Below are 19,434 nucleotides of genomic sequence, written 5' to 3'. Positions count from 1 at the left end.
CAGTCCAGCACCGCTCCTTCCCAGTTCAGCACTGCTCTCCCAGTCCAGCACCGCTCCTTCCCAGTTCAGCACTGCTCCATCCCAGCTCTGGTGCTGCTCCTTCCCAGTTCAGCACTGCTCCTTCCCAGTCCAGCCCTGCTCCATCCCAGTTCAGCACTGCTCCTTCCCAGTTCAGCACTGCTCCTTCCCAGTTCAGCACTGCTCCATCCCAGTCCAACACTGCTCCTTCCCAGTCCAGCACTGCTCCTTCCCAGTCCAGCACTACTCTCCCAATCCCAGTTCAGCACTGCTCCATCCCAGTCCCAGCACTGCTCCTTCCCAGTTCAGCACTGCTCTCCCAGTCCCAGCACTGCTCCATCCCAGTCCAGCACTGCTCAATCCCAGTCCAGCACTGCTCCTTCCCAGTCCCAGCACTGCTCCATCCCAGTCCAGAACTGCTCCTTCCCAGTCCAGCCCTGCTCCATCCCAGTTCAGCCCTGCTCCTTCCCAGTCCAGCACTGCTCAATCCCAGTCCAGCACTGCTCCTTCCCAGTTCAGCACTGCTCTCCCAGTCCAGCACTGCTCTCCCAGTCCAGCACTGCTCTCCCAATCCCAGCACTGCTCTCCCAATCCCAGCACTGCTCCATCCCAGTCCAGCACTGCTCCATCCCAGTCCAGCACTGCTCTCCCAATCCCAGCACTGCTCCATCCCAGTCCAGCCCTGCTCCTTCCCAGTCCAGCACTGCTCCATCCCAGTCCCAGCACTGCTCTTTCCCAGTCAGAGCAGGCAGGAATTCTGCAGCTCAGCAGGATCCATGTGTGGCTGCTGAGAAAAGGCTACAGAGGTGCAATGATTTATTATTTCTCGGTTTAAGGTTTGTTGTTTTCCTTTATAAAACAAGCCCCCGGGAAGGGGTTTGAAATATCAGGACATTTGATCCCGAGTGCATTATAAACCCTAAATGCCAGCAATCTGGCCAGCATTAAAACACCTTCCTGGGCAGCATCAATCCCAGCCCGCCCGGCTCGGGGGGTGTTTTCATTGACTCCATTTCAGTGTCACTCGCAGTGTCCTGTCCCGGTGCCAGCGGGCACAGGAGCTGTGGGTGCTGGGACAGATTGATTTCAGGGCCATGTTGCTCTGCAGAGGAATCCAAGTACATTTCTTCCCCCACTTTGCATGGAAAGCTATTTTTCTTCCTTGCTGCCTCATCCTGGCCAAGAAAGAGGCTCCGACGTGAACTCACTTGGCAGGAGAGGGGGATGATTGGTAACTTCATCTCCTGGTTCCTTTCTGTTGGGTTGTTTTTTTTTTTAACTGTTTATGGCTGTTCTTGTTGAAGCGAGGAAGGGAAGTGGGAGCTGGGGGAGAGCAGGGGATGGGGGAGAGCAGGGGATAAAGGGGAGCAGGGGGTAAAGGGGAGCAGGACATGGGGGGAAACGGGGGGTAGGGGAGAGCAGGGACCAGGATGGAGGGGAGCAGGGACTGGGGAGAGCAGGGGATGGGGAGAGCAGGGGATGGGGAGAGCAGGGACTGGGGAGAGCAGGGGATGGGGAAAGCAGGGGATGGGGAGAGCAGGGGATGGGGAGAGCAGGGGATGGGGAGAGCAGGGGATGGGGAGAGCAGGGGATGGGGAGAGCAGGGGTTGGACAGAGCAGGGACTGGGGAGAGCAGGGACTGGAGGGGAGCAGGGGATGGGGAGAGCAGGGGATGGGGAGAGCAGGGACTGGAGGGGAGCAGGGGTTGGACAGAGCAGGGACTGGAGGGGAGCAGGGGATGGGGAGAGCAGGGGATGGGGAGAGCAGGGGATGGGGAGAGCAGGGGATGGGGAGAGCAGGGGATGGGGAGAGCAGGGGGTAAAGGGGAGCAGGACATGGGGGTAAACAGGGTAGGGGAGAGCAGGGGATGGAGGGGAGAAGGGGTTGGACAGAACAAGGAATGGGGAGAACAGGGGATGGATGGGAGCAGGGGCTGGACAGAACAAGGAATGGGGAGAGTAGGGACCAGGATGGAGGGGAGCAGGGACTGGAGGGGAGAAGGGGTTGGACAGAACAAGGAATGGGGAGAGCTGGGGATGGATGGGAGCAGGGGTTGGACAGAGCAGGGACCAAACAGGAAAGCAGGGATTGGGTGGAAGCAGGGGATGAAGGAGAGCAGGAGCTGGAGGGAGCAGGGGATAGAGGAAACAGGAACTGGGGACCGTGTCTGCAGCCATGTACTCACACCAGCTCATTGTGTGACATCACAATGGTGATTTTAATCAGTCTGTTAACGAAGATCTGACAGTCAGGACCCTGCTGTGGCTCTGCCCAGCACCTCTGACTCCCCTTACCTGGTGTTTCCCCTCATAAGGAACAGAAATAAATCCCCCAAGGGGACTGAGAGCCCCTTCACCAGGCTGTGGTGGCAGGGGTGAGCTGCATTCCCACATTGCTGGAGACAAAAGGGTGACATGAATGTCCTGAGGCATCAGGATGCTCCTGCCCAGGGATGGGTTTGATTTCACACAGACCTCAGAGTGCCCCAGCACACATCTGTCTGTCCCAGCACACATCTGTGTGTCTGTCCTGCACTGCCTCATGCCAGGCTCACTGCAGGAGCCACTCAGGACCCTTCCTGCCCACGCTGGCCCCATTTCTGCTTTCTCATCCCCTCTGCCCCCAGATCACCCCAGTGCCGGTGCCCGGGTTCCTGTCGAGCCTGTGTCTCTCTCCTCTCACCCAGAAGGAAGCCAAGTGCCCCGTCCCTCCCTCGGCCTCTCTGGAATATTTGTGCCCATGGAATGGTCTCATTAAGGCAGAGTAATTAGTGGTCCCTTGGCTGCCCTCCACGCAGCCTGGAGCTCGTTCCATCCTTGTTCCTGCTCTTCCCACCTCCGGTGCCTCCGCCAGGCTCTGCAGGGATGCTGCAGGGTTGAGCCAGGACATGGGGAGGAGTGAAAGTTTGGGGTGTCCTCACCCTGGGGAGGTGGAGAGGGTGTCAGTGAGGGGCTGGAGAAGTGCCAGTGACTGCTTGGACACAGTTCCACTTCAGATGCAGCCGTGGTGCTGCACTGGGGCAGAAGGGGAGGCAAGTTTGGGGGACAGTGAGGGGCTGGAGAAGTGCCAGTGACTGTTTGGACACAGTTCCCTGTTCAGGTGCAACCATGGTGCTGCACTGGGGCAGAAGAGGAGGCAAATTTGGGATGTCCCCACCCTGGGGAGCTGGAGGTGGTGACAGTGAGGGGCTGGGGAGGTGCCAGTGGCTGCTTGGACACGGTTCCCTGTTCAGATGCAGCCGTGGTGCTGCACTGGGGCAGAAGAGGAGGCAAATTTGGGGGACAGTGAGGGGCTGGAGAGGTGCTGGTGACCCCTTGGACACGGTTCCCTGTTCAGATGCAGCCGTGGTGCTGCACTGGGGATCCCAGGGCTCCCTGCAGAAGGGCAGTGCTCCATCATCTGCCATTCCCCAGCCTGTCCCCAGGCTGGGATGTCCCTCCGTGGGGGCTGCCGTGTCACCCCGAGGAACGTTTGGCTTGTGCAGGGCGGGCGTGAATGCGCTCAGAGCCTCGGGATCCATCCCAGAGCCGAGTCAGACATCCTGGCCGCGGGCCACCGCCTTCCACCCAGCGGTTCCTCCTCGCAGCGAAACATCTTAGCAGAGAGAGAGGGGGGTGAATTTATTTATTTTTGAGCCTGGTTTGCTGAGGGAACGAGGCTGACGTGACGGCTGTGGCCGTGTGTGGCGGTGGCCGTCCTCTCCTGCCCTGCTCTGACACAAGGAGTTGGCTGTTCCTGGGAGCAGGGGGGCCGTGCTGGACCCTCAGGGCCACGGGGCGTCTGTCCGGCCGTCCTGTGCCCTTTGGGGCGGGAGTTTGTCTTTGTTAACATACTTCTAATTAAGGAAAATTGTCCCCAGGAGCAGTGTTTATCCACAGAGCGCGGTGCCGTCACAGAGACGGTCTTGTTCTCCCGGGGAGAGGATGTCTGTAGAGGGAAGAGACAGAAATTCCTCCAGATTATGGTATTATGTAAATGTATCAAACGGATCATTCCCTATAAAAAGGAAAGTAGGAAACCGATGTATTTGAGCAGCCCTGGGGAGCGCATTCCTGACGAGCCTCCGTTCCTGCGCCGCCGCCGGCGTTTCTGAGCCGAAACATTCGGCGACTTTTCCAAGCTGTGTTTGCGCCGAGGCCGCGTGCCGGCGGCTCCGGGCGCCTGGGGTGGCTCGTGGGGCGGCCACCAGGGCCTCTCGCTGGGTGGCAAGCTGGCCACAAGCCCTGCTGGCCCCACGGGGTGAGTTGTGCCCGGAGCAGGGGATGGACGCGGTGTCCGCTGCTCTCCGGAGGGATCTCCGTGGATGGGTTAGGGATGTGAAGCACGGTCTCCACAGCTCTCCCAGTGCCTCACTGGGGTTTGTGTCAGGGCTGCCTCACCCTGGGGAAGCAAGAATTGGCTGTTGCAGTAGATGTGTGATGTGGACATGGATATTCTTTATTTATTCTTTATTTCTTTATTGTTTTTTATTTAAAGGCAGATGTTGGCAGCGGAGGTCGCTCCATCTCTGTTCTCTGTCCCACGTGCTGGGGCAAGGGGGGAAATGCTCCTCAGCAGAATGGGAACAAGGATTTGGTGGCAGAGCTCCGTGCCCAGTGGTGTTTCTGGCTGCTTCAAGCAGAGCTGGGAGCTCTCCTGCCCACCATCCCTGTCCTGCTCTCCTGGGACTGCTCCCTTGAGGGGTAGCTGGCAAGTGGAGTTATTAAGTGGAATTATTAAGGTTGGAAAAGCCCTCTGAGACCCTCATTAACCCAGCAGTGAAAGGTCATTGCTGAAACATGTCCCCAGGTGCCACATCCACACATTTCAGGAGGAATTTCTTCATGGAAAGGGTTGTCAGGCATTGGAAGGAGCTGCTCAGGGAGGTGCTGGAGTGCCCATCCCTGGAGGTGTCTGAGGAACAACTGGATGTGGCACTCAGGGCTCGGGTAGGGATCGATCACAGCTTGGACTTGATGGTCCTGGAGGGTTTTTCCAACCTCAGGGATTCTGGAATTCAGGGATTTTTTGCTGTGTTGGTTCCTGAGCTTGTTGGAGGTGTCTGAGGAACAACTGGACGTGGCACTCAAGGCTCGGGTAGGGATCGATCACAGGTTGGACTCGATGGTCCTGGAGGGTTTTTCCAACCTCAGGGATTCTGGAATTCAGGGATTTTTTTGCTGTGTTGGTTCCTGAGCTTGTTGAACCTCCGTGGATATAGGGGGTTTCTCCTTTCCCTCACTCAACTGTGCAGGAGTGTGGACGAGCTGCTGAGCGGCTGCGTCCCCCTCGCAGCTGTTTGGGGACTGTCGAAATCCCTGGTTTAATCCGAGGGAAGATTGTGTGTTTCCTTCCTCCTCCTGTCAGGCCACAATTGATGTGTTTGCAGACTGCACAGCCACTGATTCATGCAGAGCAAAGTTATGTGCTGGGTCAGCAAAGCTCCTTCCCCAAAAAACCCACAGCCCTGCGGTGCCTCGCCGGGAGTGGGGTAAATCGGGTGGCCTGGGTTAAGGGAGGGAGAAGCTCGGGCTGCAGCTCCTGTGGGAAATGTGGGGTCCATGACCCACTTGTGGCAAAGTGGGACCGTCCCAGCTGGAGCTCTGGGGTCCCAGCAGAAGAAGGATGTGGCCAGAGGAGGCTGCTGAGATGCTCCGAGCCAGGCTGAGAGAGCTGGGAGTGCTCACCTGGGGCTGAGAGGGCTCCAGGGAGAGCTCAGAGCCTCTTCCAGAGCCTGGAGAGGCTCCAGGAGAGGGACAGGGACCAGCAGGACATAGGGAATGGCTTCCCACTGACACAGAGCAGGGTTAGGTGGGATTTTGGGAAGAAATTCCTCCCTGTGAGGGTGGTGGAGCCCTGGCACAGGGTGCCCAGAGGAGCTGTGGCTGCCCCAGCCCTGGAAGTGCCCAATCCAGGTTGGACAGGGCTTGGAGCAACCTGGGCTGGTGGAAAGTGTCCCTGCCCATGGCAGGGAAGTGAAATGGGATGAACTTTAAGACCCCTTGTGACCCAAACCATTCCAGGATTCCGTGAAAAGGGAAAATCCAAGCGTGGTGTGACACACAGGATTTTGTGGCAGGGACCTCAGGAACAGCTCGGTCGGGATCACTCGGGCCGTGGCGGGTGTGAAACCAGGAAACATCTGTGCGGGTGGGTTTTGGGGTTTGCTGAAGTTGCCAACCCGCCCGTGTTGAGCAACTCTGATGAAGTTCTCGGTGCTCCCTCGTCCTTCATCCTGTCTCCATCTGCCCCCTGTGCTGGCAAGGCCACCTCCCCCCCGAGTGGGGCTGGATCTCGTCCCCGTGAGGTTTTTTTGGCTGCCTCTCCCAGGAAGAGCCTTGGAAAGCCGACATTCCCCGCTCTGCCCCCACCAGCTCCCTTCCAAACGCTCTCAAATAAATAAATCTTGGGAAATGAGCTCGGCGTGTCGCAATCGCCCGCAACGCCCCGCCGAGGTTGAGCAAGGAGGAGGATTGATTCCAGGATGGGAATTGGTGGGGAGAGGCACCCGTGGGGGGCTCTGGGAGGGAGGGGGGTGGTCTCTGCCCCTCGGATTCGCCATGGAAATCATCTACCACCCCTCCAGGGCACAGGATCATCCCTGCTGCTCCCCTCAGATGGGTCCAAGGTGTGTTTTCATGGCCAGGGGTGGCTGTGGCACCATCCCTGGGCACCCATTCTGGGTGGGGGACCCAGGGGGAGACTCTGTGCCCCCCACCCCTCCTCTCTCCAAAGACTGAGAAGGAGGAGGGCGTAAAGTTTCTGCAGGCCAATGCCAGGGGTTAAAAATAGACATTTTCTAAATTAGCCTCCACCAGAAGTTCAAGAGGAAATCCAGGTTTAGCTGAGGCTACAAGAAAGAGCTGAAAATAATAATAATAATAATAATAACAACAACAACAATAATAATGATAATAATAATAATAGTGATGATGATGATAACAATGATGATAATAATAATAATAATAATAATAAAAATAAAAAGTGATTCCTGCAAAGGAAAGGGGAGCATGTTGAGCAGGGAGAGAAGGAGCAAAGCTGGAAAACAAAAGCCTTTGAGGAGGGTAATGCTTTCCAGCTGCAAAAATACAGCCCGGGAGAGGAGCAAGTGCTTGCGTCACCCCCAGCCCCCTGTGCTGCCCTGCTCGGAGCTGGGGCCCGTCCGGAGACCCCCGGCTGGACCAGGACCCTCTGCTCCCCTGGCTGTGGCAGGATGGGTGTGAGGGGAGTGTGGGGCTGGAAGTCTCTGGATTGTTTCGGCCGTTTTCCCTTTGGATTCCTCTTGGAGTGTTGGGCTGGACTCAGCTCCGGCTCGGAGGGAGAGCGACGGGAAAGGGGCGCTGGTGATGGGACAGGGAGGGTTGGACCCCCTCGAGGAGGAGAATCCGGGGGTCTGCGGCTGTGGGTGGGGGGCGAGGGCCCCTGAGCCGTTCTGCCAACGCTCCCCATCCGCCCCTGCTTGGATCGCTCCCCCGGTCCTGTGACTCTGACTCAGCCACGCAGGCGCCAGCCAAGACCTGCTTTTTTTGGGGAATTCTTGCACATCCCTTCGTTGAAGTGTTTCTCGCCCCGGCAGGGCCCTGCCGCCCCCTCCCCACGTCACAGGGGGGTTTGGGGATGCTGGCTGGGGAGCAGGGGAGGGCGGTGGGTGCTGGTTGTGACAGCAGGACTCAGTCTCGGGGGTAGAACATGGCCCTTGGTGCCTCAGTGTACATTTTTAGGTGTTTTTTGCTCATCACAAACCCCTTTTACCCCAGGAGTTGGGGTGAGGGGGGTCCTGGCTGGATCAGGAGCCCCACGAGCGCTGTGCCAGCCCCGGTGCATTGGGCAGAGCATTGGGAGCCCTGCGCTCGCCTCGGTTTGGGGTTGATGCTCATTCCTTGGCTCGGGATGTTTCCACTTGTTTTTACGAGCTGCCTCACGCCGGGTGGTGGCTGCAGCCTCACCCTTCCGGAGGGGGGGTCACTGTCGGCATCACCGCCGGCTGCGTGTCCCCATCCCCGTCCCCAGGGCTGGGACACCCAGGGCTGGCCTGGGTAATTCAGGGATGGGGCTTGGGGTTTGTGCACCCCAAACTCTCTGTGTGCTCATCCCATGGCCTCATCCCAGCCCGGCAGCGTGGATGGACTCGGCCGCAGGGTGGGTGGGGGCATTGCAAAACCTCCTGGCTTGATTCATGTTTTCCCTCCTGAGCTCCTGTGTTGGTTAATAATTCAGTGGTGTCTGGCCCTGCTCCACTGGGGCAGTCTGGGTCTCACTGACCTTGGGGTCCTGGGGCTGGGGGGCTGCTGTTCCCCATCCCTGCTCCTCCAGCACTCTCTGGGTCTCACTGACCTTGGGGTCCTGGGGCTGGGGGGCTGCTGTTCCCCATTCCCGCTCCTCCAGCGCTCTCTGGGTCTCACTGACTTTGGGGTCCTGGGGCTGGGGGGCTGCTGTGCCCCATCCCTGGTCCTTCCTCCAGTGCTCTCTGGGTCTCACTGACCACAGACTACTCAGGCTGGGGGGCTGCTGTTCCCCATCCCTGCTCCTCCAGCGCTCTCTGGGTCTCACTGACCACAGACTGCTCAGGCTGAGGGGCTGCTGTGCCCCATCCCTGCTCCTTCAGGGCTGTCCAGGTCCTGCTGGGGTTGGGAGGCTGCTGTGCCCCATTCCTGCTCCTTCACCCAGTGCTCTCTGTGCCCCTCTGACCTCCGGGTCCTTCTGACCAGGGCTGCTGTGCCCTGTCCCTGCTCTGCCCTGGCTGTGCTGGCTGTGGGGCTGCAGTGTTGGGGGTGTGGGCTCTTGGGGGGCACTAATCCAAAGGACAGCCCTGCAAAGCCCTTGGGCTGTCTGGGAGCTGCAGCCCCTCAGCCCAGCCTCTGTCCTGGCGGGCACAGGAGGGGCTGAGCAGCTCTGAGCACTGACCCGGTGGCGAGGCAGGAATTCAGGAGCATTGGGTTTATCCGATTGAACAGGCTTTCACTGGTTTAATTAAATACACACACGCTGCGTGCCAGGTGCTGTCTCTCACCTGCTCCAGGCCCCAGGGTTGGTCCCTGCAGCTCGGGATTAGCTCTGCTCCCACCTTGCCCAGCGGGATCTGCCCTTGGCCCCCGCAGCTGCCACGTGTCCTGTCCAGCTGCTGCTGCTGGAGCCCCTTCCCTGCTGCCTGCTCCCTTTTCCAGCACCCACCTTGCAGAGCTTCTCCAGGTATTCCTGGATGAACTCCCAGGGTTTCTGCAGGATGAATTCTCAGGGTTTCTGCAGGATCAACTCCCAGGGTTTCTGCAGGATGAACTCTCAGGGTTTCTGCGGGATGAACTCCCAGGGTTTCTGCAGGATGAATTCCTAGGGTTTCTGCAGGATGAACTCTCAGGGTTTCTGCAGGATGAATTCTCAGGGTTTCTGCAGGATGAATTCTCAGGGTTTCTGCAGGATGAATTCCCAGGGTTTCTGCAGGATGCTGTCCTGGTGTGCACACCAGACGCTCTCCTGGTTGTGTGTGATGTCTCTGGTTTGTCTGGGGGCAGCAAGTCCCGTCTCCCTGGGGAGCAGAGGATGGGTTGCCGTGGGTGCTGTGGGTGCTGTGGGTGCCCTGTGGCTCCATCTGGGGTGACCAGGGCAGATGCTTGGTAGGGGTGCAGCTCCCAGTGCGTTCATGGCCCCAATGGTCTCATTCCTTGGCTGTGTTGGTGTTTGTGATCCCGGGGGGCTCCTGGCTCTGTCCTTCCCTGCCTCACCCCCCTCCCTCCCTCCCTCTCCCTGCCCAGACGTGGAGCAGATGGCCATCGACTGGCTCACGGGCAACTTCTACTTCGTGGATGACATTGATGACAGGATCTTTGTCTGCAACAAAAACGGGGACACCTGCGTCACGCTGCTGGACCTGGAGCTGTACAATCCCAAGGGAATCGCGCTGGACCCAGCCATGGGGTGAGTGCTGGGGGACAATTGACGAGGGTGGCCTGTCCCTCTGGGGTAGGGGGTGTTTCCTGTGCCTCTTTGAGCCCCCTCTGCAGGGACACTTCCCACCCAGCCTGCCCTGGCAGCAGCTGTGCAGGGCTCAGTCCTGCGGGACACCCCCGGCTCAGCTTGGGATAAGCTGCTGCTTCCAGCTCGTGCCAGGCAGCGTGGTCACAGCTTTGCTCCAGCTTTTGGGAGCTGAGGTGGCTCCGTGCACGGCCAGAGCAGCTCCCTCGTGCCCGTGTGCCCAGCCCTGAGGATGGGGATGGCAGGATGCTGAGTCATGGGAGCAGCTCAGGGCACACGTGGCAGCTGCCAGCCCCCGGGAGCTGGAAGCTGCTGTGGCCGAGGCCACGGTGGGCAGAGCAGAGAAACCACTAAAGAGGAAAATTCCTCCCTCACCAGCTGCTTTCCTGATGGGCACTTCCCTCCTGGCTCAGATGGAAAAAGCTGGTGTTATTGAGCAGAAAATCGGGAGTATTTCATATAAACAAACAAATATGGCAGAGGATCCTGGAGAGAGACTCCAGGCTCGAGCAGGGCTGCTGCAGACAGCCCCACAGGTGACTGGGTTAAGTCCCTTGTGCTCTGTGGTGGCTGTGCTGATCCCTGGCTCTGCTGTGCTGTGTTGGGAAGCTGGGCAGGACGGCTCTGGGATGCACAGGCAGCTGCCTCAGGTTGTGTTTGAACATGAACAACCCCACGTGTGGGTCTCTTGCAGTGACACCAACACATCTCCCAGGGGATCTGTGCCTGACCCCAGTCATCCCCGTGGGGATCCACACATCTATGTCCTCCCTCTCCCAGAGCTCATCCTGCCTCTGAGCTCCCTCCTCTGCTCCTCTCTCACAGCAAGGTGTTCTTCACTGACTACGGGCAGATCCCCAAGGTGGAGCGCTGTGACATGGACGGGCAGAACCGCACCAAGCTGGTGGACAGCAAGATCGTCTTCCCTCACGGCATCACCTTGGACCTGGTGAACCGCCTGGTGTACTGGGCTGATGCCTACCTGGACTACATCGAGGTGGTGGACTACGAGGGCAAGAACAGACACACCATCATCCAGGGCATCCTGGTGAGTGGGTTTGGGGGACAGGGTTGGGATGGGAGCTCGGTGTCCTGTCTGCAGTGGTGGCTTTAGCAAAGTCCAGCAAGGAACGTGCTGAGCGTGGTCCTGCCAAGGATGACCTCGTGCCACTGGCAGATGAGACCACTCTGATGGCCAGTGATGGCCAAGAGCCATTGGGTGGCATCGGGGGTTTTGCACATCTCAGAGCCCGGCTCTCACAACTCCTAAATCCCTTGTGGATGCCCACCTGTGTCGTTCTAATTGGGAACGGCGGAAAGAACGACACGGACTCTCAAAGGAGTCAGAACAGGAGAGAATCTCTAGTTTATTGCTACAGCCATGCTATATAGACTAGTTCGTGGAAAGTACAGAAAAGAAACCCTTATTGGTTAGTAAAGTGCTACATTACCATCATTGGCAGTGGGGTTCACCACCCCCTGACTTTCTCCTGCAAGGAAAACACGGGAATCAGACAAACAGCACCTGCAGGCTGTTTTCTGTCTTTGAGGATTGTTTTGAATCCTCCCATGAAATTCCCAGGCTAGCTTCTCAGGCAGGGCTGGCAGGCCATGGGGCCTGCAGCTTGCTCCAAAGCTAGCCTCCACACACCTGGTACCTTCCAGATCGAGCACCTGTACGGGCTGACCGTCTTCGAGAACTACCTGTACGCCACCAACTCGGACAACGCCAACGCCCAGCAGAAAACCAGCGTCATCCGCGTCAACCGCTTCAACAGCACCGAGTACCAGGTGGTGACACGCGTGGACAAGGGCGGAGCGCTGCACATCTACCACCAGCGGCGCCAGCCCACAGGTGGGAGCCTGGCTCGGGAATAACAGCTCTGAGCCCAGCTCGAGTGGGATTTCAGGGAGAATTTTCCCATGGAAAAGATGGTCAGCTATTGGAAGGGACTGCTCAGGGAGATGGTGGAGTGCCCGTCCCTGGGGGTGTCCAAGGATGTGGCAGTCAGTGCTGTGGTTGGGTTGATAAGGTGAGGATTGGTCACAGGTTGGGCTCGGTGATGTTGGAGGTGTTTTCCAACCTCAAGGATTCTGGGATTCCTGCTTCCCAGGCTTCTGGGAGCTGCTGAACATCCTGGGGTGCCCCCTTTTCCTGCTAGCACTGCGTCTCTTCCTGTGAGAGCTGTGCCACGTGGTTGATGGATCACGGAGAGTACAGAGATGTGGGAGCAGATGGGGAATCTTAAAATATTAATGGTCCCTCTTACTCTCTGTGCCCACTGCCAGCACGTTCACCTGGTGCTTCCAAGCACCGAGGAATTTCCAGGGAGCTGAAAGGCTCCGGTGCTGCGCTGACCCCTCCCTGCATCCATCCCTGCATCCATCCCTGCATCCATCCCTGCATCCATCCCTGCATCCATCCCTGCCTCCCCAGCACCTTCTGCAGTTAATCAATTTACTCCTTTAAAATCCTCTTAGTGTCTGCAGCCTGCTCGGCGTTTTCCAGAATATAAAATTAATCAGGAGGTTTCTAAGCAGGGAAGGAGTGTGATTAAGGGGCTCTCCGGGTGGTGCTGGCTGTCCCCGCTCCCGAGGCTCGTCCTGCCGGTGCAGCAGGATGGGGCAGTGTGGCCGTGTGGCTGTGGTGGTGTGCTGGGACCTGCTGGCTTCTTCTCTTCCCATGGGAAAGTCCTTTCCCATCTCTGTGCTGTCTTGTGCTGTGCTCAGCTCTTCCCTCATCGCTCGGGAGCTCCTGGCAGGAATGAACCCCCAAAAGGCCAGGGGGGACCCATGAGGGCATCCCCATGTCCCCGTGGCTGCAGCTCTGTGTCCCTGTCCCCGTTGTGTCCCTGTCCCCCCTGTGTCCCTGTCCCCCCACCCCGTGTCCCTGTCCCCCTGTGTCCCTGTCACCCCCATGTCCCTGTCCCCCCCATGTCCCCATCCCCACTGTGTCCCCATCCCCGCTGTGTCCCTGTCCCCCCGTGTCCCCGTCCCCCCCGTTTCCCTGTCCCCTGTGTCCCCATCTCCGCCTTGTCCCTGTCCCCCCCGTGTCCTTGTCCCCCCCTGTGCCTCTTTCCCCCCATGTCCCTGTCCCCTCCGTGTGTCCCTGTCCCCCCTGTGTCCCCATCCCCATTGTATCCCTGTCCCCACTGTATCCCTGTCCCCACTGTGTCCCTGTCCCCGCCATGTCCCTGTCCCCTCCGTGTGTCCCCATCCCTGCTGTGTCACCGTCCCCGCTGTGTCCCTGTCCCCCCCATGTCCCCCCTGTGTCCCCGTCCCCCTCGTGTCCCCGCTGTGTCCCCATCCCCACTGTATCCCTGTCCCCACTGTATCCCTGTCCCCACTGTGTCCCTGTCCCCCCCATGTCCCTGTCCCCTCCGTGTGTCCCCATCCCTGCTGTGTCCCCGTCCCCGCCGTGTCCCTGCTGTGTCCCCGTCCCCGCCGTGTCCCTGGCTGCTGCAGCCCCTGTCTGTGTTGCAGTGCGGAGCCACGCGTGCGAGCCGGATCAGTTTGGGAAGCCGGGGGGCTGCTCGGACATCTGCCTGCTCGGGAACAGCCACAAGAGCCGGACCTGCCGCTGCCGCTCCGGCTTCAGCCTGGGCAGCGACGGGAAATCCTGCAAGAGTGAGTGCTGCCCTTCCTGGGGGAGTGTGGGGGGCGAGGGGCTGGAGCCACGGGCTCTGCGCTCTCTGCAGACCCCACAGCTGCCCCAGTGCCACGTGCCACCCCCATGGCACTGTCCCTGTGTCATTGTCCCCATGGCACTGCCCCATAGCTCTGCCCCCATGGCACTGTCCCTGTGTCATTGTCCCCATGGCACTGCCCCATGGCACTGCCCCTGTGTCATTGTCCCCATAGCTCTGCCCCCATGGCACTGCTCCCATTACACTGCCCCTGTGGCACTGCCCCATAGCACTGCCCCCATGGCACTGCCCCTGTGTCACTGTCCCCATAGCACTGTCCCCATGGCACTGCCCCTGTGTCACTGTCCCCATGGCACTGCCCCATGGCACTGCCCCTGTGTCACTGTCCCCATGGCACTGTCCCCATGGCACTGTCCCCCTGGCACTGCCCCTGTGTCACTGTCCCCATGGCACTGTCCCCATGGCACTGCCCCATAGCACTGCCCCATAGCACTGCCCCATTACACTGCCCCATGGCACTGCCCCTGTGTCATTGTCCCCATGGCACTGTCCCCATAGCACTGCCCCATGGCACTGCCCCTGTGTCACTGTCCCCATGGCACTGCCCCATGGCACTGCCCCTGTGTCACTGTCCCATGGCACTGCCCCCATGGCACTGCCCCTGTGTCACTGTCCCCATGGCACTGTCCCCATGGCACTGTCCCCATGGCACTGCCCCATGGCACTACCCCAGCCCTGCTGGTGGCCACAGCTGTCCCTGTCTCTGCACAGAGCCCGAGCACGAGCTGTTCCTGGTGTACGGGAAGGGGCGTCCCGGCATCATCCGAGGGATGGACATGGGTGCCAAGGTGCCGGATGAGCACATGATCCCCATCGAGAACCTCATGAACCCCCGGGCCCTGGACTTCCACGCTGAGACCGGCTTCATCTACTTCGCCGACACCACCAGCTACCTCATCGGGCGCCAGAAGATTGACGGCACGGAGCGAGAGACCATCCTGAAGGACGGTGCGTGGCCGGGGGGCCTGGCCTGTGCCCCTGGGGCCGGGTGTCCATCATCCCCATCGCTCTGGGTCAGGATCAGGCACCGTTTGGGGCTGTTGCTGCTGGCTGGTGACAAACCCACTCCGCTTTTCCCCCAAAGGCATCCACAATGTGGAGGGGATCGCCGTGGACTGGATGGGGAACAACCTGTACTGGACAGATGACGGCCCCAAGAAGACCATCAGCGTGGCACGGCTGGAAAAGGCTGCCCAGACACGGAAGACGCTGATCGAGGGGAAGATGACGCATCCCCGCGCCATCGTGGTGGATCCCCTGAATGGGTGCGGGTGCCTGGGTGGGCAGGGCTGGCTGGCAGGGCCACAGCCATGGGGACGTGGCTGGGTTTTGTCACGAGCTGTGGTGGCCAGGCCAGGGCTCAGCTCAGTGTCCGTGGCAGGTGGATGTACTGGACAGACTGGGAGGAGGATCCCAAGGACAGCAAGAGGGGCAAGATCGAGAGGGCCTGGATGGATGGTTCCAACCGCAACATCTTCATCACCTCCAAGACCGTCCTGTGGCCCAACGGGCTGAGCCTGGACATCCCAGCCAAGATCCTGTACTGGGTGGATGCTTTCTACGACCGCATCGAGATGGTTTATCTCAATGGCACCGAGCGGAAGGTGAGTGGGGGTCCCGTGGCCCTGGGACACTGATCACACACTGCACTGGGGCAGCCAAGCTGTGGCCTCTCTCCTGTCCCCTTCCATCACTCTGTCCCTGTCCCTGTCCCTGTCCTTGTCCTCATCTCTGTCCCTGTCCCTGTGCCTGTCCCTGTCCCTGTCCCTGCCCCTGTCCCTGTCCTCATCCCTGTCCTCATCCCTGTCCCTGTCCCTGTCCCTGTCCTTGTCCTCATCCCTGTCCCTGTCCCTGTCCTGTCCCTGTCCCTGTCCCTGTCCCTGTCCCTGTCCCTGTCCTCATCCCTGTCCCTGTCCCTGTCCCTGTCCCTGTCCCTGTCTCAGTCTCATCCCTGTCCCTGTCCCTGTCCCTGTCCCTGTCCCTGTCTCAGTCTCATTCCTGTCCCTGTCCTTGTCCTCATCCCTGTCCCTGTCCCTGTCCCTGTCCCTGTCCCTGTCCCTGTCTCAGTCTCATTCCTGTCCCTGTCCCTGTCCTGTCCCTGTCCCTGTCCCTGTCCCTGTCCTCATCCCTGTCCCTGTCCTGTCCCTGTCCCTGTCCCTGTCCCTGTCCCTGTCCCTGTCCCCCAGTTCCCATCCCAGCTAACGGAGCCTCTCCTCCCCACACCCGCAGATCGTGTACGAGGGCCCGGAGCTGAACCACGCCTTTGGGCTGTGCCACTACAGCAATTTTCTGTTCTGGACCGAGTACCGCAGCGGCAGCATCTACCGGCTGGACCAGGCCTCCAAGGCCGTGAGCCTGCTCCGCAACGAGCGCCCGCCCATCTTCGAGATCCGCATGTACGACGCGCAGCAGCAGCAAGGTGCGAGGGCACGAGGGGCTGGCCTTGCAGGGATGGGTCTGAGCTGCCTGAGCAGCCCCCTGCCTCTTTTTGCTTCCTTTTACCGTCCCCGTGCTCCTTGGTTTTCTTCTCTGTTGCTTGTGCCCTGCCCTTCCAGCCTTCATTCTTTTTCCTTCCCGAATTCCATCAGGCTCTGTGTCCCCTCAGGGGTCCCTGTGGCCTCACCTGGGGTCTCCAGCTGGCTTCCAAGTGTGGCTGCTGTTGAGGGAGTCCAGGGGGCTGGGGGTTTGCAGCACCCCCGTGGCTCTGGAGGGGTCTCTGGGCACTGAGGTGCCATCTCCTCACCCCTTTTCTCTGCAGTGGGCTCCAACAAATGCCGTGTCAACAACGGGGGCTGCAGCAGCCTGTGCCTGGCCACCCCCCGGGGCCGTCAGTGCGCCTGTGCCGAGGACCAGATCCTGGGGCCGGACTCTGTCACCTGCCAGGGTAGGCTGCCCTGGGAACCTCCTGGGGCCTCTCTTTCCCCATGGGAAGCTGCGCTTGGTCACCTGGTTAAAATCCTTCCTGCGCTTTCCCTTTGGCAGCCAATCCATCCTACGTCCCCCCGCCGCAGTGCCAGCCCGGGGAGTTCGCCTGCAAGAACAACCGCTGCATCCAGGAGCGCTGGAAATGCGACGGGGACAACGACTGCCTGGACAACAGCGATGAAGCCCCCGAGCTCTGCCGTGCGTGACCCCTCCTGCACCGTGGGATTTGGGCTGAGGCTCTCCCAGATGTGGGGGCAGTGATTGGGGCAGGGTCAGGTAGCCAGAACCCCTCTGTCCCCTCTCCAACTCGAGGAGAGGAGGAGGTACAGGAGGAAAATGTTGAGATTTTCGAGTTTGAGGCTCCAGCCCTTTTCTGTCCCAGTTTTTCTCTTTGTTGGACACAGAGGAGGGATGGGGTGGGATGAGGGGCAGGTCCTGAGTGTGGTTTCCCCCCCCAGACCAGCACACCTGCCCTTCAGACCGCTTCAAGTGCAAGAACAACCGCTGCATCCCCAACCGCTGGCTCTGCGACGGGGACAACGACTGTGGGAACAACGAGGACGAGTCCAACTCCACCTGCTCAGGTGAGGACCCTGCCTTGTCCTCAAGGGAGTTGCGGGAGAGCTCACGTTGAGCCACAGCCTGAGCTTTTGGAGTCTCATGTGTGCCTGCACCTTGGCTGCAGCGTGAGGTTTTGGGGTCTCACGTGTGCCTGCACCTTGGCTTTGCACCTGGACCTCGCAGGAGCCAGGGGATTGTCCCCCACCTTCCCCTGGCAAAACAAGGCACCACTAACACTCCATCTGTCCCTCCTGGCCAGCCCGGACCTGCTCCCCCAACCAGTTCTCCTGCGCCAGCGGCCGCTGCATCCCCATCTCCTGGACGTGTGACCTGGACGATGACTGCGGGGACCGCTCTGACGAGTCTGCCTCGTGTGGTGAGCTGGGACTGGGAGCACTGGGGGCACTGGGAGCGCAGGGTGCTCCCCGGGGCTCTGAGGGTTGGGGTGCACACGAGGTGCTGACGGTGCCTCTGCCTCCTCCGCAGCCTACCCGACCTGCTTCCCCCTGACACAGTTCACCTGCAACAACGGGCGCTGCATCAACATCAACTGGCGCTGTGACAACGGTGAGGACCCGGCCTTGGGGTGCTCCTGAGGGGATGGCGAGACCCGAGGAGGGGGTGCAGCCTGGCAGGGACCCCATTTTGGCAATTTGGGCCAGTTCTCAGCGTGTGCTGAAGGGCAGAGCCCAGCCCCCAAGGGGAGCGGGCGTGAGCCAGAGCTGAGCCCATCCTGCAGCCCCCAGCTCTGTATTTCCCTTGGCTGTGCTGGGGCATGGAGAGCTGCAGGAATAACCCAGCAGGGATTTTTCCAGACCTTGGCATCCTTTGCAAGGTTTCCAAAACCGTCCCCTGGTGCTGGAACCAAGTGTGGCATGGCCAGAGCTGCCAGCGGGGCTGAGCCAGGTCCTGCAGCCCCAGGGAAGGCAGGAGAGCTCTCCCAGCCAGTTCCCGTCTGTCCTTGGATCTTTCCAGAGCCAGGCCTGGGACAGAGGGTTTGCCCCAAGGTTGCTTTCCTTTCCCACAAGTTTATATCAGTCTTTGAGCTGCTCTGCCTTGTTAGGAATAATTAGTGTCTTCAGAGCAGGCGAGGCGCTGGCGCCTGGCTGAGCAGAGCTGTGGGTGCAGGGCTCTCCCTGGAGTCTTCCCGAGCTCCCTTGGAGCTGGCCCTGCCAAGGGATGGTCCCTTCTCCTGGGATCCCCCACTGTGGCAGCCAGGCCGTGGAGCTCCTCATGCAGGGTTAGGGAGCTGCAGCACCACGGGGGTACCCCCACCCCTGCTGCCCCCCACTCCCCCAGCCCCCTGCGCTGCCTCTGGTCTCGCCTCCCAGGCTGCCCGGTGCCTCTGTGTGTCCGTGTCCATGTCCGTGTCCACGTCCCGGCGTCTCTGTGCCGCCCGCTGTGCGTGTGCCCTGTTTGTCACTGTGCTGTGTTGTGTTTGTCACCGTGCCCACGCTCCTGTCTGGTGGTTCTGTGTTTCAGAAAAAGATTGTGGGGATGGCTCTGACGAAAAGAACTGTCCAAAGCCTACCGGTTAGTGCATAGATCAACATGCACCAGACCCCCACCTGGCCCCCCGAGCCCCCAGACCTGCCCCCTCCAGAGGGCTGCGAGCCCTGGGGGCTCCGGACACTGGCAATGCCCCCTGTCCTCTCTGGCAACACCCCTGTGTCTCTGGCAATGCCCCTGGTGCCTGTGGCAATGCCCCTGTGCCTCTGGCAATGCCCCTGGTGCCTCTGACAATGCCCCTGGTGCCTCTGGCAATGCCCCTGTGTCTCTGGCAATGCCCCTGGTGCCTCTGGCAATGCCCCTGGTGCCTGTGGTGATGTCCCTGGTGCCTGTGGAAATGCCCCTGGTGTCTCTGGCAATGCCCCTGGTGCCTGTGGTGATGTCCCTGGTGCCTGTGGAAATGCCCCTGGTGTCTCTGGCAATGCCCCTGGTGCCTGTGGTGATGTCCCTGGTGCCTGTGGAAATGCCCCTGGTGTCTCTGGCAATGCCCCTGGTGCCTCTGGCAATGCCCCTGGTGTCTCTGGCAATGCCCCTGGTGCCTCTGTCAATGCCCCTGTGCCTCTGGCAATGCCCCTGGTGCCTCTGGCAATGCCCCTGGTGCCTGTGGAAATGCCCCTGGTGCCTCTGGCAATGCCCCTGGTGCCTGTGGAAATGCCCCTGGTGCCTCTGGCAATGGCCCTGGTGCCTGTGGCAACGCCCCTGTGTCTCTGGAAATGACCCTGCTGCCTGTGGCAATGCCCCTGGTGCCTGTGGCAATGCCCCTGGT

General features: G+C 60.2%; 1 protein-coding gene across 3 annotated transcripts in view; it reads left to right on the top strand.

Annotated features, from left to right (window-relative positions):
- LRP1 (LDL receptor related protein 1) overlaps positions 1-19,434 on the top strand; it is a 90,823-nt gene that overhangs the window by 29,844 nt on the left and 41,545 nt on the right. For all 3 annotated transcript variants that reach the window (XR_009280200.1, XM_058860999.1, XM_058860998.1), the window contains exons 7-19: positions 9,747-9,909; positions 10,792-11,014; positions 11,632-11,821; positions 13,450-13,593; positions 14,385-14,621; positions 14,758-14,938; positions 15,055-15,277; positions 15,903-16,092; positions 16,432-16,557; positions 16,656-16,796; positions 17,057-17,182; positions 17,419-17,535; positions 17,646-17,726. Coding sequence is in view for 2 of the 3 variants with exons in the window: in XM_058860999.1 (XP_058716982.1) it covers positions 9,747-9,909; positions 10,792-11,014; positions 11,632-11,821; positions 13,450-13,593; positions 14,385-14,621; positions 14,758-14,938; positions 15,055-15,277; positions 15,903-16,092; positions 16,432-16,557; positions 16,656-16,796; positions 17,057-17,182; positions 17,419-17,535; positions 17,646-17,726 (2,142 nt within the window). In the remaining variant the exon portion in view is untranslated. The remainder of the gene's footprint in view (positions 1-9,746; positions 9,910-10,791; positions 11,015-11,631; positions 11,822-13,449; positions 13,594-14,384; positions 14,622-14,757; positions 14,939-15,054; positions 15,278-15,902; positions 16,093-16,431; positions 16,558-16,655; positions 16,797-17,056; positions 17,183-17,418; positions 17,536-17,645; positions 17,727-19,434) is intronic.

This window comes from Poecile atricapillus, chromosome 35 (assembly GCF_030490865.1).
Source record: "Poecile atricapillus isolate bPoeAtr1 chromosome 35, bPoeAtr1.hap1, whole genome shotgun sequence".
Lineage (NCBI taxonomy): Eukaryota > Metazoa > Chordata > Aves > Passeriformes > Paridae > Poecile > Poecile atricapillus.
Note: the sequence above shows the minus strand (reverse complement) of the source record. Positions and strands in the feature narration are given on the sequence as shown.